Source organism: Halictus rubicundus, chromosome 14 (assembly GCF_050948215.1).
Source record: "Halictus rubicundus isolate RS-2024b chromosome 14, iyHalRubi1_principal, whole genome shotgun sequence".
Taxonomy (NCBI): domain Eukaryota; kingdom Metazoa; phylum Arthropoda; class Insecta; order Hymenoptera; family Halictidae; genus Halictus; species Halictus rubicundus.
In genome coordinates, this window is record NC_135162.1 from 3391346 (window position 1) to 3410641 (window position 19296).

At 33.6% G+C, this 19296-nt stretch overlaps 2 protein-coding genes across 2 annotated transcripts in view; both read right to left on the bottom strand.

The window, feature by feature from the left end:
• Sprt (PDZ domain-containing protein sprite) overlaps positions 1-19143 on the bottom strand; it is a 121930-nt gene extending 102787 nt beyond the window's left edge. Inside the window, exon 1 of the mRNA XM_076800003.1 lies at positions 18780-19143. The gene's annotated coding sequence lies outside the window, so the exon portion shown is untranslated. The remainder of the gene's footprint in view (positions 1-18779) is intronic.
• LOC143360853 (uncharacterized) lies at positions 9792-11280 on the bottom strand. Its single transcript, XM_076800006.1, has one exon. The coding sequence runs from the start codon at positions 11165-11167 to the stop codon at positions 9956-9958; it is 1212 nt and encodes a 403-aa protein (XP_076656121.1). The 5' UTR covers positions 11168-11280; the 3' UTR covers positions 9792-9955.
• Positions 19144-19296: the final 153 nt, after the last annotated feature.

Consider the following 19296-nt stretch of genomic DNA (forward strand, 5'->3'; position numbering starts at 1 on the left):
AACGCGCAATGTTTGCTGAAACACGTAAGTTTTAAACTTCCACATTTCATCCGCTTCAACATGATTATTCTTGCTCAATGTCATTTCAAGGTCAAAAAGGTGGTATCCACTAAATTCAGTTTTTTATTGTCTATCATGCTATCGTAAAAAAATATACTATTCCATTTAAAAAAACCATCGGTGACCTTGAAATTTCATTAAAAAGCACGACATAAAAAATTTTTTTCTTCACCATTATATTGCCCCCTGCAATAGTGTCACTTTGTGACTGTAAAAACGAAAGATATTTAGGTGTTCCTATTTATGTGGGACACCCTGTATATTAATATATATATTGACAAAAATTTAATATCTGTTTTTTAATATCCATATACTTTCAAAATAAGTATTGTATAATTAATATAGGGACAGTAATTGGCACCCCCACAGTAACTGGGTCCCTACTCAGAGAATAATAAGTTCCGTAAACGTTGGTAGAAATGTATTAATCTTGGAGATCATTGTGTGGGAAAATAATTAAAAATACAAGTAAGGGTGCAACCATGACATCACCCTTACATCTGTTCTTGTTTTACTTAAATATCTCTTTCAATTTTTTTCCATTTATGCGTGGGAGAGAAACGTTACCGTCACCCCTGCAGATTATACTGTTCAGGGATTTTCTGGCTGGAGTTTATTAACTTTTGATATCTTCTCAAGGCAGAAAAATGGACTTGTTGTTAGCAGGATACAAGGCGGGTTCAGAAGAGCTTATGAATATTAGTGTAATACATATCTTGCTGGTTTTAAGGAATATTAAAGTAGTTTGTACTTCCATTTTAAGTTAAGCGGATATTCAACATTTATTCAGTATATTGCAGTAAGTTTAATTACAAGAGTCATTCGCTGTGTAGTTATGTTTCTTTTACAATTTTTTAAGGAAGGAGTTTATAGTGCTTGTATGTATCTGAAGTTGACGCGAAAAAAACGACATAAACAAAGAAAGGGTACCGAACCATAGTAGAGTACGATAAGCATGAACGTGGTCTTCGTAGGTTAAGTTATGCTTTTTGAAGAATAACTCCTTCGAAGTCATTTGAAGGTCAACATATTATACATGGTTGAATTTGTTTTTTTATTAGCTGTAACGTTACACTAATCAAAATACGTCATTAAAAAGAAAGCGAAGATACAATAATTGCCCCACCGAAGCAAACATTTTCTTCCAGAAACATTTTTTCGTATTACTAAAAATAACGGAAATATTTTCGGTGAAATTCTTAGGTGACTCGTATTGATTTTTTTTTATAAATATTAGCGAATTTATAAGAGATATACATTTTGAGGTGACGATTATTATTTGACAGTGAATTGTAGAAAATAGAATGTAACTATATCTGCAGTAATTTTAATCTAAAGTATCTATTTGTATCCAAACAATGGCAGATTTTTCATATATCAAATAAAAGAAAAGCTTCCTATAAGCTTTTTCTAAACTCTTCCTAAACTCTTAATTACAAAACAATAACAAAATTTCTTTATTTTTCATTATTTTTGTATGGGACTTTCACCAACATATTTGTTACATTTTTCTAATGAAAATGGTACCATGTATAATATAATTCCCATATTTTCTTGGCCCTTCACTGGGTATACCCCATAGCATTGGGGATAGTTCTGGGACTTTTGTCGGCTAGATATTTGAAACATATAGTATCTAGCTTCACAACTGGGGGAGGCGTTTTCGAAAACACATTGTACTTAAACATTCATACCTTCATCAAGCTTGCTCTGGTCAATTTGAAGACGTCGTATTTTAATAAGGATCCTTACAAGGATCGAAACAACATAATAACGACACAATAAACAACATAATAATATTTAACGTTAATAATAAGAATAAGACTATGCATTTGTTTTATGAAAGTCACAGATACCAAAATACTTTGTATTCATAATGGTTCCAAGTGGTATAATACCGTGATCTCCCTTACTTATAATCTGGATGAATAAGAAAGTATAGAAGCGCTTTGCTATTCCTCAGGTACAGCGTAATCTGAAGAGTTGGAAACGTGAAATTGCTGCGATGGTACAACATTTGCGAGCAAAAGGGATATCTAGGGAAAAGAGATATCAGCGTATCGTTATTACGCGCGCAAGATTCTGCCGACTAGTGCGGTGGTTCCTTAATATCAAGTTTTATCATAAGTATCCGAGTATTTTCTCATTTTGCTTGCAAGTTTGCTTTACTTATTTCACATCTATTGTACAGGGCGTTTCAAAATTATATGTCGCGACCACTATAGCGTGATTCTGCAGCTCTGGATAGGTGGAGAGCTGTTTAAGAAAATGGACGGCAAAATTCACCTTGACCCTTTTTTTCAAGGTCAAACCTTTTTTTAGTGCATCCTATAGTACTCATCGCGAAGAACAAAAGTCTCAAAGGAACTATAGGTCTCGAGTCAACCGTTCCCTTAAAAAAAACAACTTGAAAGTTTCGTAAACTATTTTATTCCATTTGTCTACAGGGTGTCCCAAAATGGTATAAACTTGGAGGGGAACGTGAGAAAATAAGTCGAAAATATATAATAAATTTTTTTCATTTAAAGTAGGTACAGAGACAAGAGCATGTATTGTTTTAGTAATATTATTTCCTATATTTTATTTCTTAAATTATAGTTACGTAGAATGCTACTTTCTGTTTTTTATTTGCATCATTTCCATATTAATTTGTCGTCGCGTGATTTGCCAGTTTGTTATTGTTAACTTCAAACCATTATCTTCATAGCGTTGGAAGCTGAACCACTTTAAATTCCAAATCAGATCTTTATGCACGACAGCGCGCGCTACATTCAGTATCTCGAACGTTATAATTAATTAAGACTCTTTGGTAGTTATCCGAGTCTTGATCACCTTGCGATCGTTTGTTATTCAGATTGAAGGAGCAGTTCGGCTTGCAACGCATCGAAAATATTGAATGTTGAATTAAGAGTAACAGGCTGGTTCACTATGGAGATTGTAACAGTAAAAAAGAATCGTAAAATAATTTTTAAGAGTTTGTTGCAAAGAAGAGGCTTCAATTTTCAAATCTGTGGTGGGATTCAACCACGAAAAATATTTTCTGATGTTTTTGCAAAGTTTTCAATTTATTGCATTTTTCATTTTTACAAATTCAATTTCCCACCTGTCAAATTATTCAAAATATGTTTCTGTACTATTGTTTCTTAGGAAATTACCACGGATTAAATATATTAGATAATTTTCCAGAATCAGAAATTTAGTGTTCAAATAATTTATGATAAAAATTCTTTTTTTATTGTACCCGTAATAATAACAGAATAGTGTAAACTGTTTATTCATATTTTACGATTATATAATTATCTAATAATAACTCATTATTTATTGACTTTATCAAAAAATGTTTGAAATTAAATTTATTGTAGTCCAAGGGGTTCATTAGAAAAACATATATGTATATCAAGGCGACCTAGAGTTTTTCAAATGACACTGTATATTTTTTTTTTTTGTTACTTTGTAGTCCTTGAAAGGACGAATTCAACCACCTATAACAAAGCACCTTCAATTGACCTTGAACCTTAAAACGAAACATTGAAAATAAGTAACGCAGTTACATACTCTCCAAATCTTTTCACTTCGTTTTGAGGACGAAGGTCAATGGAAGCGTATACGTCGTTGAATTTGTCTTTTTAAGGACTATAATATAGCAATAAAAAAATATACGTTGTCATTTGAAAAGCTCGAGGTCACCTTGATATCTCAGACAATATAAAAAATCAAACTGTGTTTTTCTAATGAGCCCTCTCGGCTACAATAAATTTAATTTCAAACATTTTTTGATAAAGTCAATAAATAATGAGTTATTTCAGGTGGTAATTTTTACTGACTCATCCTGTATATGTATGTGATGAAAATTTCATTATAATTATAATTATGGATACAATAAAACATAATTTCTGTATCATAAATTCTGTATCAGAATAAAATGATGTTTATCAGATATTTGGAGATTCTTTAAAAAAAATTATTTTACGGGAGTCGCATAGAATAAATTTTTGTTGGTGATTCTATTTTGAAAGAAATCAATTTTGAAAGCAGTCTACGGAATTTAATGGTTGAGTAAATTAGTAGTTGCTAATTAGGACTGCAAGTGTACTCTGTAAAATTGATTTTTTCACCTCGTTTTATACATATACTTTTGAACTGCGTCCGCGATGTCTGATGTAACACGACCAGAAAAACAGGTTGTTATAAAATGAAATACTGCCCCGTTAAAGTCACCGGGTTATGTCGGTCAACTTTTGCAAGTGTTTATATTCCGAAAATAAACATACAATTAAGGAAGACATTAATCTTGAGCTACCTGACAAGACAAACTTTAAATCATAAAATCTACATGCTACGAATATTTACTGCGTCACAGTCTACTCTAGTACTAGCCATTCTGAACAACGTGGCAACGCCGCTTGCGGATGGATCGAGAGTCCTATTTTCAATAATGAGAATCTTATATTTGGAATTATGATTAACGTTTTTTTCATAGGAATTGATCTTAAAATACATGATTCTTTATTAATCATATATAAACAATATATAAATATTATAACTGTGATAAGTAGAAGTGATATTAAAGTATATCAATATTTATAAATGTAATATTTAAAAGCAATTTTATAGTCAAAACTAACTACTGATTTAATTTCCAAAATAAGTGGAAAATGTCCAAGAAAATTTATGAGTTATTGATAATGTCCCACTTTCTTTTAGCAATGTTTAAACATGTTTATAATGTCAAATGGAAATACGTACATCATTGTGTTTGAGAGAGCTTACAGAATCGTTCTACGAAAGCTGTTGTATAGCTGTTAAAGTAGAAAATTCTTGATCTTGAAAATTTGTAGCATTTTTTCAAAATTAAATTTTTTTAACCTCAAAAATGCTAAAGGTGAGAGGAAAACGATTTTGGAATTGGTATTCAGCGTATTAAAAATAAGAATGACCCACAACGACACATGTGATTGGTGTTGGTCAGTATTAATTAATTTCTCGCACAAATAGAATATCATGGGAACGAAATGTGGATTCGTTCTATTTCAGGAAGGAAACGTCGACAACGATGCAGCAATTTCAGGGGGTGAGGTTGTTTAGTAAGCTCTGACCTCCTACTTCCAATTATGTGCCGTTATTTTCCACGAAACTGGGCACTGTCTAACGCTTTTATTCTGTAAGTAAGGATACCATAATTAATGGACATTTTCATTTAATGACTTTTCCGTTTATGAGGTATTTCGAATTAAATAAGTTAGAGAACAATCAGAATGAAGTATACTCTAGTCTTTTTATTAACTTGTACTTTCGAGTTAAAATCAACTTTGTGAGGCAATCTGCATACTCATGGACTCGACAAATTAATTACATTCGGATTTGATGGCTTTTTAACATGAAAGTTGATTAACTATCGCTCCTGAGCGTAATGTTCATAGTGTGGTAGAAATATTTATCTATTTATCAGAAATAACTATCAATTGTGTGCTCCTTCGAGATACGTTCTGGTTAAAAGGGGAACCATATTTCAAATATATTTAGCCAGTATCCAATAATCGATATTTAATCTATAGTAATTTCATAAAAATCAAGTGCACGAAAATAAATTTTGACTCATTTGAAAGCTTGAAGCTTTTTCCTTCGAAAAACATTGCTCATTTCCTGCTAAGATATTTTCATACAATATACATGGGGGGGGGGGGGGGGGACTAAAAAATTATAAAAAAATTCTTTAACCCTTTGCACTCGGATGTCCCCTCTAAGGGGACATTATGAGTTCAGAATCGATGGCTCCTAGTGCAAAGGGTTAAAAATGCTATAAATTGAAACCTTTGCAAAAACTTGCATTTTCGAGGAAAATGATCTCTTCAGTTTTCGACCGGTTACGTAATGTAAAACTATCTTTAGCAAAAATGAATGATAGTCTATTAAAACAAAATAGTTAAGTAAACATCACCTTGGCAACCCAAATATTTTTAACTTTTTTTATGTATATTATATACTTGTAGTTTTTGACGAGAAAATGCCAAAAATCGAAGTTTTAATATTAGGAATTCACTGGTTCAAAAGTTATGCATTTAAAATTGAGCGATTTTAACACGTTAATCGCGGAGCTGATATCTATGTATTGGATTTTCCAAGAAATTAAAGCTTAGTTTTTAAAGCTCAAATTTAAATTTAAATCTTGCGACATCGTATGATCCATCAAATGCTTCGAATTAACAAATTCATTAAATATGACTTTTATAATACATTTCACTTATTCTGTATCTTTAGATGGTAGAGTATTTTTGTGGAAAAATAAAAGGCATTCAATTATGTTCGTAAGTGAATTTATCCAATATTAAGAATGAATTTTCGTATTCAATAAAATACATATACATACATGTACATTCAAAGTATACGTACCGGTCAGGATTTTCTTCGTTCAAACTACTCCTTCGTAAACACAGTATAAACATACGAAATGTTTAATAAATCCAGTTTTCGATATCTTTCTCATTCTAGTATATCTATTGTTTTAATACAAACTCATAAAATTACTACAATAAATAAGATAACTGATTTTCTAAATAATACGATTTAAAATAAAATATTTATTAAGTTTTCTTAAATATGCTATTTATTACATTATTTGAGATAATATTTGAAATAATATTTTAATATTTTACCAAGGATTGAGACACACACGAGGCTCTGTGCTAAATTGTTCGACGAACTGCAAGTCATCTATTGATTGCCACTTGATAAGTATGCACAGCGTAATTTTTTACTACTCGACAACTGCCTCATAGGAAATCGTAAGTGGCGTTCAATTTTATGAAAGCAGTATAGGACAGGAAATCGAAGGGGCATTAAGCCTAATGTAGTGCCAATCAAAAGTGACGCTTTATTTATAATTGATTTACATATATAGAATCAGAAGTAACAGTGTTATCACAGAAAATCCTTCACATGCAGGTTAATGCAACGTGCAGAATGTCTTTGACCTATAATTTGGTGTTGTTGCATAATATTTTTTATATCAATTACAAGATTCAATGGTGCGCATTTGTTAGAAAACTATTGTAAAATAATATACTCTTTTGTATAGATAATGAACAAATATGTTCATATCTCAGAAACGGTTGACCTTTTGACCTATGTTTATTACGACTTTTTTTACTTAGCACTGTGTGTTCTATATACCAAATAAATATTGAATGGTTTTTGTTTTAACAACCTGTATAAATGCTACACTCGATACGCTTTATATTCACTCAGACACAATATTTCTCACCTAGGTGGCGATCCTAACGTATACAGTGTTTACTCTATATATGTCCCAAATGCCTAGCCGATAAAAGTCCCAGAACTATCCCCACTGCCGCAGGGTATACCCCGTGAGGCATGAACCGAGGTCTCTAGAGCTTCGCTGTCCTTTTCTACGTTCGGTGTAGATCAAAGAATAGTATCTCCTGGGCGATATATGTCTCTAGCTAGACCCATGTTTTGGTTATATCGAGTAAACACTGTATAACCCCAGCGCTGCCAACTCTCACACTTCACACTCACTCTACACTCTGTCAAACTCATTCATACCAAGCTCAACCGATACAAACAACCTAACACCTATATTGATATAGAGATATATAACATATATATTAACTGATTTTAATGAAAAATTTAATATCTGTTTTTTAATATTAATATGCTTTAAAAATAAGTGTAATTAATATAGGCACAGTAATTGGTATCCCCACAGTAATTGGGTCCCTTACCCTACGTATGGGAAAGGTGAAACATTGTACTTAAATAAATATACAAAGCTGTCTAAATACGCTGCATGTATTAAAAAAAAAAATGAGATAAGATTTATTTGAAAGGCTTAATTCAATACTTTTGTTCGGTATATTTAATGTTGCAGTTATATTTATGTTTTTCGAACCCATTGTAGAAATCGCAGATGCGGGAGTTAAACCTGTTTTAGCTGCTTTGAAGGAAACCTCTAACAGGAAATTGGACGTTTAACTAATTGGTAACACCTGCCGACAGCTGCCACACGCTTATCTTTGTTCTATCGCCTACATAGCATAGTAGTTTTTCAGTTGTTATGACGAGAATACGTTGTAAATATGCTTAGCTTTCTGTTATTGAAGAGTTTAATCGATTTATCGGAAGAGTAGTACAAGGTTAATATTACGTTACGTATATGCGGATGTACAAAAAATTCTCAATAATTGAAGTCAAATTGGTTTTGATACATGTTTGCCCGATATTATATGTGCGAATATAATTTGTACATACGCAGTAATGTACATACTATGCTACATAAAGTGACTATTCCGAATAGACAAAAATTAGATTAATAACGATACACGTTATAAACTCAGCTCTAATTACAGAGTTTGCTGCACGTATGTCATGCCCAACCATATAGCTATAACATTTCCTCGATACTACAATTTTTAGTACACGAAGTTACCCAACCGCGTAATTTCCCGATAATTTCCAGCTCGGCGTCTGACACATTGATTAATAACCCTGTCGAAGAATATTAAAAATATTGCAATCTGTCAAAGTATCTACGTACATGTACAAGTCTAATGTTTTTAAAATATATAGCATTACATTCAATTTTATAACTGATTTCACTCCTGAAATGAATAAAGGTTAGCCGGATAAGGAGATCAAAAGTGCCTCCAAACCAAAGTGATAGTTAATCCAAAGAAAATGCTGTGTGCCAATTTTCGACCCTACATGTCGACATATGCGATAGTAATGGGGTGACAAAAAAATCAGGTTTTCCCGTAATTTCTGTTATCCTCTTCAATTGAAAATTCTAAAAAAATCAGGCATATTTGAGTTATTAGAATGCATATGTATGAATTTTTACAGAATTTTTTGCTTCGGAACCGAATTTTAAAAAATAAAAACATTTTGAAATGCCGATTTCTTGTAGAAGTTATGAGATACTACGTTTATACTTTTGCAGTTTTAGCACCTTGTTATGGTTGTTAACATATAATTTTTTCAGATTTTCAAAGTGGGGGCAGAACAGCTGGTTTTAACTACACCCGTGGTATTATACTTCGAGTGTCATTAGAATGTTCTTAATGAAATGTTATTAATAGAATGATTAAGGGTCAGATTATACTAGACAGGTCAGACGCTGAGGATACATAAACGCTAGACACAAAACAGGGTAACTCTATTCTGCCGACAGAATTTGTTTACCTGGTTTTTGTATCCAGCGTTTATAGACCCTCAGCGTCTCACCTGCCCAATCTAATCGGACCCTAAAGGTCATAGAGTATTTACAGTCTAAACCTGAATAATTTTACGAACATGTTAAACAATGAAAATGTTTGTTTATACAGGGTGTCTCACGTAAGTGCGACTTCCAGAATATCTTCTTTAATTTTGATGAATTGAACAATTTTTTGTGTAATTTGAGTGGTGCCAAGTAGTCAATATCCGACAGAGGTTTCTTTTTAAGTCATTCTTAAGTTTTTTTAAGTTTTTGAGAGGGTAAGTTAAAAAAATTTTTAAGTTCAAGGTCATTCGAAGGTCATATCATAGTACATATTAGCAACGCGAAAATATATGTGGTTATTTAAAAAAAAAACATCGATGCCCTTGAAAAGTACGAGAAAAAACAACCTCTGTGGGATATATGTATATACATATTATTCCGGGGCAACCGAGGCTTCTAAAGCCTTGCTGCCCTTTTCTACGTTCAGCGTGAATCAAAGAATAGTTTCTCTTATTCGATATATGACCTTCGCCAGAATCGTGTTGGTGACAATTGTAGAGAATTCATTGTACTGACCGCTTGATACCATTGAAATTACACGTCAAAAATTGTTTACTTTGTCAAAATTCAAGAAGATTCTGGGCGTCGCACTTACGTCAGGCATGTTTCATTCATAGATTATGTGACCGATTTCTCTTCCAATGCTTTTGCCATAATATCCTTTTCCTCGTGGGACAGGGCGTTCTCATCTAGGAAACCAACCACGTTCAGTGCATGCTTCTCTAATAATCGTTTTTTCTCTTCCGTAACACGCCGGAGATCGACCATCTTCAACATATATTCCTTCCTAGCTTCTTCCTCGACTTTAGCGATTTCGGCCTCTCGAACCTTGCGACGTTCCTCGATCATTCGAGTCAAATCGTCCCGATACTGTAACTGCATTCTTCGTTTCGCCAGCGCGGTGAGTTTAGCAGTTTTCTCATCCTCCATAATCATCCTCATGATTTCTTCCGCGAATGCCCGATCTTGCTCGACAAAGCGCAGTTTACACTGTTCCGTGAAAACGATCTGTTCCTCCAAATTGGCCACCAAATCGTCCCTAATCTTCTCTCTTCTAACGATCTCTTCCTTTTCTTTGATCGACAGTTCACGTTTCATGTCTTCCGCCATTATCTCGCCGACCAACGCCATTCTCTTTTCCCTCTCGGTGCTCGCGCTCGTCAATATTTTTGCTATTTCGCGCATTACCCGCTCCCTGTTCCGTATCTGTTCCACGCGGAGCTTGTTCGCCTCTTCCGTTCGTCGATCGAGTTCTTGCAAATATTCCTCGTCCTCCGCGAGTTTCTTCGTTTCGACCTCCATCTCCTCCTGGTCGCGGATCCGTTTCATTTCCTGCAGGATAAAACGTTCTCGTCTCGCGCTCTCCGCCAGTTCGTTCTTCCGTCGTATCCCAGTGAACTTTTCCGACTGCTCGTTTATTCTGTCAACTTCCGTTAAAATTTCCCTCTCTCTGCGCTCCTCCTCCAGCATCGCGCCTCTCTCTTCCTGTTTCCTCGTTATCTGCTCCGTCAGTTGCCGCCTGTAATCGTCCGATTTACGAAGACTCTCGAATTTTCGACAAAGATCCGCCTCCGAGGCCGTTTGCTCCTCCAGCCGCATCATTTTCGCCGCTTGCTGTTCCCGCATTTTCGCGATGTATCGCTCCGTCTCCTTTTCCGCCAGCTGCACCCGCAACTCCTTCGCGACGTACGCTCGCCGCAATTCAGCTTCGAGTTTAGCCATCTCGTCGCAACACTCTCGATTTCGGCTGCTTCGCCTCAAGTTCGCTACGCAATCTTTCATCTCGGCAGACCCCGCCGCTGTTTCTTTGCTTTTCCACGGTTCGTCCATTGTCGAATTTACCAGGGATGATACTTTTGAAATGTCGGAAATAAACGCGTTCGTTCTGGAGAAATTATGATCCTCGAGCGTGAGAAATAGTAAACAATTTCAGAAACTACTCTGTATAGGTATTTTATAGTTTTTGTTCCGAATATAAATATGTACAACTTTTGGTGTAGTTGATGTATTAGTGTCTTTGTAGTCGAATCAAAATTATTTAGTGTATTGTTCCGCTAATCGCATTGGTCTCCGACATTCTTCGCTCCCAGTCATGTTACGATACGCACGGTGACCGATTATAGCGCAGATCTATTTGATATTGCGCAATTTTCTGGTTAACCTGGTGGAGTACGTGAGAGGTAGCCGACTCTGCAACAAAAAATTGTTCACGCTACGCAATGCGAACGGTCGAATAATGCATTTGCGTTTCGCACGTTGCACGAGTAACCTGGGTACTTCGCGTAAAATTAATGTTGGATTAACGGTACCGCTCAATTCGGTTTTCCTTGCGGAACTTTATTATCCTTTGAGAATGTTCGCACGGTAAATCGGACCATGAGTTTCTGCATGCAAATACAGACGTAAAATCGTATCAAATTATGGTAATTAAGAATGCGACAGTTGCCGCTAGATGTGTTCCGTTTTATTGTTCGCCGCGTTGACTGTCGAGTCAGCCACAGTAAGAACTCTACGTGCATAATATTTGGCGAAATAAATGTTGCAAATACCATTTAGATCTCTGATTCTGTTCGACACGCATAAAATAATATTTTGAATAGTTTCGGCACATAGAATATTTTCATATTCACAATCTGAACCATGAAATAAAATATTCTCATTTTAGCAATCTGACAAACAGAATAAAATATCTCTTTTTAATAATTTAACACAAAAGAAAATATTTTCATTTCAACAATCTGAATCACAAAATAAAATATTTTATTTTAATAATCTGACGTAAAATAAAATATTTTATTTTAATAATCTGACATAAAACAAAATATTTTATTTTAATAATCTGAAACCTAAAACAAAATATTCTATTTCACTAATCTAAAACCTAAAACAAGATATTTTATTTTAGTAATATGAAACCTAAAACAAAATATTTTATTTTAACAATCTGAAATCTAAAACAAAATATTTTATTTTAACAATCTGAAATCTAAAACAAAATATTTTATTTTAACAATCTGAAATCTAAAACAAAATATTTTATTTTAATAATCTGGCGTAAAATAAAATACTTTAATCTTGCTTTAAAGTATCGAGTCATCTCACAAATAATGTGGTTTTTGTTGTAAAGAAATGGTACTTATATTTGCAAATAAGAAGTAGCTATAAGATTAGACGCAGTTTACTGAAATTATTTATACTCTTACATTTATTGAATTCGAATAATTATTTTCAATAATAGCGAAACAGAGGAAATAAATGAAAATAAATAGGATACATCAATGCAAAATCCAAATATTTTCAATATTCTTCAAATAAAATATTATTTTTAAATACTACTTTACAAATTTGTATGAAATCAAATATTAATTTGTAATACTATTTTAAAAGTTTGTACAAAATCAAATATTAATTTAAAATACGATTTTAAAAGTTTGTAAAATAGTATTTCATGCATCTCCGAGTTGAACAAATTTATTGAATGGTACAAAAATTGGGAAGTTGAGATTTATTATGGCGATTACTCTTTCAATCTTTTTGCTTTTTGCAAATCTTAATCATGACTTACAGATACTAGTGTTCAAAATATTTTTATAAGAACATATTACTATTTGTGTTTATTTACCATAGAAACACACATACCAAAGCGATAAAGTAATTTTGCACACTCTGTTTATTGTAATTAATATTTATATGATATATATTATAACGGCGGAACTGATGCGGCCAATTTGTATTACTACCATAAGTATTGCAAGAGGATAAGTATTGATTAGTATTTGTTTATGCATTCTTTGTTTATCCTGAATTCATGATCTATATAGGGTGTCCCAATAATGTTGTATTTGCTTGAAAGAGGTGATTCCTGGGATCATTTCAAGTAACTTCTTCCTTTGCAAAAATTTCTCCGCGGCTTTGATAAGGAGTTATTAACGACAATCACGGACCAATCAAAGAGTACGGTTATAGCGGGCGGATTTCCGGCTGGGCCAATAGCAACGCCGCGCTCAGTGGGATCTGCCGCCGTACCGGAGTCCGTCTGCTTTTGTCGCGCCCTGATTGGTCCGTGTTTTTCGTTAATATCTCCTTAACGAAGCTGCGGAGAACATTTCGCAAAGGAAAAAGTTACTTCAAATGATCCCAGGAATCACCCCTCTAAAGGAAGGACAACATTTTTTGGACACCCTGTATAAATGATATTACATAAAACGAATATAAGAGCCTGGTCAGTATTAATTAATAGAACTTAAAACTTAAAAAAAAAAGACTCACAATTGTACCAAACGACTTGATTTTTTGTGAGCAATTAGAAGCATTGGTTTACTAAATGACGTGAAAAAAAATTTGAAAACATTGAAATTGGTAGGAATTACACAAAAATAAAAAAGGCACTTGTTAAAACCTTTTTTATTTGGTCCAATCGTAGAAAATTTAATATATGCGTTTCATAGATCTATGTTAGTTAGACACATGCTGAAAATTTCATCGAAATCGGTTGACACAGAAAAAAACGACACTTATCGAAAGATGCACGAATTCTGTGGATTTTTGGTAGAAAGTGACCAAATCACACACACACGAATTTCATCCCTTTTAAACGCTTGTAGCTCGTGCGTATGTTAATAATTTTCAGCATGTGTATAACTGATATACATCTATGAAACGCATATTTTGTAGTTTCATTACGGGCCCAAATAAAAAAGTTTTAAACAGTACCTTTTTTATGTTTACGTGTAATTCTTACAAATTGAAATTTTTCAACATTTTTTTTCTACGTCATTTAGTAAACCAATGCTTTTAACTGGTCACAAAATATCACAATAATTATTGAATGTGCAACTATTAATAATACAACTATTTGTAGATTTAAACGAAAATCTACTATCTCACTACGTTTTTATTTACCAATTCGATAGGAATGATTATTAAATATAAATATAATATTAAATACAATTTAATCGAATCATTGCATTATTAAAATAAATTTTGGAGGTTCCCTTAAGGGTCAATGATAAAATTTGATAATTCGTTATTTTCATGGAGATGGATTCTATATTTGAGAATGCAATTAGTATAGTCTTTACTCGATACATGTACCAAATATCTAGCCAATGAAAGTCCCAGAACTGTCCCCACTGCTGCAGAGATGTACACATGTATGTACACAGAGATGTGTATGTATGTTTACACTCTAATAGTATCTTCTAGCCGATATATGTCTCTGGCCAAACCCATTTTTTGGACATATATTGAGTAGAGACTGTATTTTATTTTGCAATTAGTATTAGTATTTTTTTTACTAGTATAATATACGCTGAAACAATTTTATGTAATCGTACAACGAAAATCGACATTAACCTCATACATGTTTTAATTTAAAGAGCAACCAATAACGTGTGCATTATTAATGAACGCATTCTAGAAATACTTCTATATTTCGAAAATATTGTATTCAACATTTTCAAAATGTTTACGAACTTGTGTAATACAGGGCTGTCTAATTAACATTGTTTTTTTTTTAAAGATAAATTGCAGAGGGGAAGACGTTTTAGTTTCAATGGTATAGTATTAGCGAGAAAATTTCTAGTTTTAGGAAATAATTGCACGCAATCTGTCTTCCGAACTTTCTGTAAAGGTGTGAGATTTTACTCACGCGTGTCTCGACTGACTTTGATATATACGTTCTACAATTACGGCTTTCTTGTGCTCAGGAAGCAGATGCTCTCTCGGTCGCTGTAAACTGCAATTTATCCGAGCGATCCTGCTAGATATCCGTTGACAAATTATGGCTAGTACCGGACAGTATCCAAATATCAAGAAATGCTCAAAGATTTGGATTATCATTAATACATATTACGTCGTAATCTTACAAAGCATGTGATTAAACATATCAATTCGTTTATATCTTAAAATGTCATTTGCTTGAACCAAAGCTTACGAAATTGTATCTTATTTAATTAAAAAAAAAACTGAGCAAAATTGGTATTTCTAATCGTTGTATTTCATTTAATCTAATTCTGTTGATTCTGACTATACTTTATATTAGTAATAAATGTATTTCATATATTATCACTTTTATTTATTATTATTATTTTTTAAATATTATTATTAATATATTTTCACATTTTATTATTTTTTATTTTCTTTTTATTTTTGAAGCTTCCGTTTATTTCTGCTTACATAGGTATATTTACGTGTGTATTGTACATGAGTGTGTAAATTACATTATTAATCTTATGATAGTTTCAATAATAAATATATGTTTATATTAATATTAGCAAATATATTTTATATTAATGTGTAAATATATTTCATATGAAATAATGATAAATTTATCATTTATTTATTTCCAATTATTGTAAAGAGTGCATACAGGACAAGACAGTGTTTAGACTATTATGACTATTATGATTAGCTATTATGATTAATGTTCATTTCATAGTTTTTGTGTATCATTATGAAAGATAATAACACATAATTTTTTAAAAATGATTTATTCAAATATTATCTGCAAAGCAAACATCAAAAGATAATTATGGAATAGTAATTTGATTAATAATAGGTTTTTAAATATTTTCTTTAATGCCACAAATGTTTACCTAGAAATAATGTAGTGTCCATACGGATTCTTACAACTGTTCCGAGACGATAATTATTAGATAATATTATTTCTATTTACATGTAAAAATGATGCGCATTACGAATGACGCTTTCGTTGTGTCGGATACAGTTACATTTTCCGCGTGCTAAATTGTTATTATGCTAAACTGTTATTCCATACATTAAAATCGCTTTCGCTGATGTTTAAACGTGTAATTTTTAGAGCATCAAGCATAGCATTACCTTTTCCAGGTTTATATGTATACAGTAGCAAGATACATCCTTCTGACTTACAAAATTCTAGTTCAGATTGAAAAACCACAAGAATTGCAAACAGTACACATTGAATAACAATTAACGATTATGATTAATGCATACCCGTCGTATTCATTTCTGAAAGCACGAACGATAACATGAGCCAGGGTTACGTTACACTTGCTTCGAATCGGTCTCGAATGTTTATTTCGAGTACACGTATCCGTTTGAACGAAAACCTTCATCTGTTCGTTTCACCAGTTGGTAATTGCTTTGCCTTCGCAGGTAATCTATCCATGTGAATTCCATTAATGTGGTGGATATACAGGGTGTTCGAAAATGTTGCATTTCCGGGGTCATTTGAAGTAACTTTTTCCTTTGCGAAAATGTTCTTCGCCGCTTCGTTAAGAAGTTGTTAACAAAAAATACGGACCAATCAGGGCGCGGCTACAGTGGATGGATTCCGGCTCGGCCAATGCCAACGCCACGCTCAACGGGACCTGTCGCCGCACAGTGGACGAAAATGCCATTTTGGCGCTCTAAAATAATAACTTCTAAACCGTTAGAGATAATTGAATGAAATTTAATAGGTAAAAAAGTAACATTTATAGCTTTAAATTGCAATAAAAATCAATTTGAATTTACGCGGAGTTTATTAATTACACAGCTTTTAAACAAATTATAGAATAAATGGAATTAATATGGGTCCCTGTTCCTCTGTATTAATATTCCTGAAGTAAATCTGTAATTTCTGGTAAATTTGTTGCAAGTTGTCGCAAATGAATTTTTATGCATTGTTTGGTCAACAAATCATAGTTTATCACAGTATAGTCGGTGCTAGGATCTATTAGGTTTCGGCTGAGATGTGCATACTAAAAGTTGAAATTTAGGCGAAAAACTTGTGTTCATTTGAAAAAACTATAATTTTTAAGATGTAATAATAATGACTTGTTTTAAAATCGTTTTAAATCCTAGAAGATGTAATCTTTCGTATTGTTTAAACCCGACTCAGCTATTCCTAATAGTTTTCTTTTAAATTGCACTTGAATATTGGGAAAATCCTGTGAAAGGAGACAATTTCTCGTTCTTAATTTTTTCGTCTTACTTTGCCGGCCTCCTGTGGGTCATGGAGGAGCATTTGCTTCCTTTGGAATGTTCTTAAAACATACCCATCACTCATTTATTTTAAAACAAAAGAAATGTTTGCATTTTCGAGCGCCGATTTCGCGTTTTCGCCCACTGTGCACCGTGCCGGAGTCCGTTTTTTGTTAATAACTTCTTAACGATGCGGCGGAGAACATTTTCGCAAAGGAAAAAGTTACTTCGAATGACCCCAGGAATCAACCATTTTAAGGAAGTGCAAAATTAATGGGAAAACCTGTATAACTCATTAGTATAACGGGCATGGAAACCGCTGTTTGTAATAGTATCAAATACGTATAAAATGTTAATTGTACTTGAAAAATTCTTTTACCAGACCAATCGAGAGTTAAATACAATGGGAAGAATGGGAACTTTAATTTGTTGCAGGAAGAAATCATGCACGACAGATATAATGAAAATCCTATGACATGTACTGGACAATTGTGTTGGAAACAACTACTATACATAATCTCCGAAATATTTATGGTATTGGCTCTCGAGAGACTGTATTTAGAGAATGCTTTTTCAATTCATTTTATGCTTACTGTTAAATATAGGTTTAAATACTGCTTTCTCGTATGTACAAAAGACCGTCACTTTTTTCGAATTTTATAATTAGACTGTGAATTTTTATGGAAATTCCTATTTCCAGTTTTAATCTTACGAAGGAAATTTCGTACAATGTCTAAAAGATTCCTCGTGACAAAAGTAAGATAATATTATTAATTTTTACTAACTTACCTTTTGTAAATTCGCATACATTGTAAATGCATAAAAATCCGCAGTCTAGAATGAAACATTTATGTAGGTTTGACCACTCATAGTCCACTAATACATCTGAAATACCAGTGACCTTGAAGCTCTCATCCTTGGAACTGAACTAATAATGTTCAAACGCAAAACAACTTTTTTGTCTGGAAAGTTATACTCCATCGAAGACATTATGTTCACATAAACATGTTTCTGAAGAGTTTATTTGTTTTGCATCTCTGTGGATACAGAACTCCAAGCGTAATATTCCAATAGCTCTCTATACTACGTATAATAGTTAACACTTGGACTGATAACATTCCATAAAATCAAATTGATCTATTTAACCCTCCAGCCACAGGCAACGTACATACCGCGTTTCACTTATTTTAAACAATCCCGCGGGGTACGCTATTATCGCATTGCATATCATTTTTCGTTGTACACTATTTGTTCGTTGAATCCATTTTTTTTAATTTCGAAACGTCGGGAGACATTTGTCCTCGAAAGGTAAATACCCCGAATAGATTTGTAGCAAAAATTGATTTTTAAAGCTGAAGAAATAATTCTGTCTCCCAGTTTGGAGAGATTCAATTTGTTCGTTGAAAAGCTTGTTTACACGGTCGAACGAGAAATGTGCCGGTACGCGTGCGCGATTGTGCAACTAACAAGTGGAGTGAAAACAAAGTGAACATACCCCCAAGAGCGCAGGCTCAACTTCGATGATCTCTATAAATCCTAGCCACGTGCACATCAAATAATTGTAGAGTAGACAGATACATACACCATTCGAACAAGGAACAATTAATTCACATCGCAGATCCCGACGGCACGTTGTTTATACCGCGTACACACCGAAAATCGATCACCGAACGGCGATTTAGCCGCGGCTCGAGACGCGAATGCTACCTTTAGGACGACTTCCGAAAACGCACAGGTATTTACACTACGGAGACACGGATCCAATGCGAATGTGAATGCGAACAGAACGAAACGGAACGGAGCGTTCTAGTAAATGCAGCCGGCACGAAGGATTCAGACCGACTAACCGGCTTTCCACGTCAGGGCACACGCGAACCGAAGCTATACGGCGCGGCCTCTTTAAACTCATCCCTCTGATAGGCTCGTGCGGAACCCACCAGGTAAGTTCCCCGCGGCTGAACACGAACGCGAAGGTGTGCGATCCCAACCGCGACACCTACACCACTCCGACG

What these genes read in the sequence shown, in the direction of transcription:
- LOC143360853 (XM_076800006.1), bottom strand. Translation starts at nt 11,167, where the DNA reads ATGGACGAACCGTGGAAAAGCAAAGAAACAGCGGCGGGGTCTGCCGAG.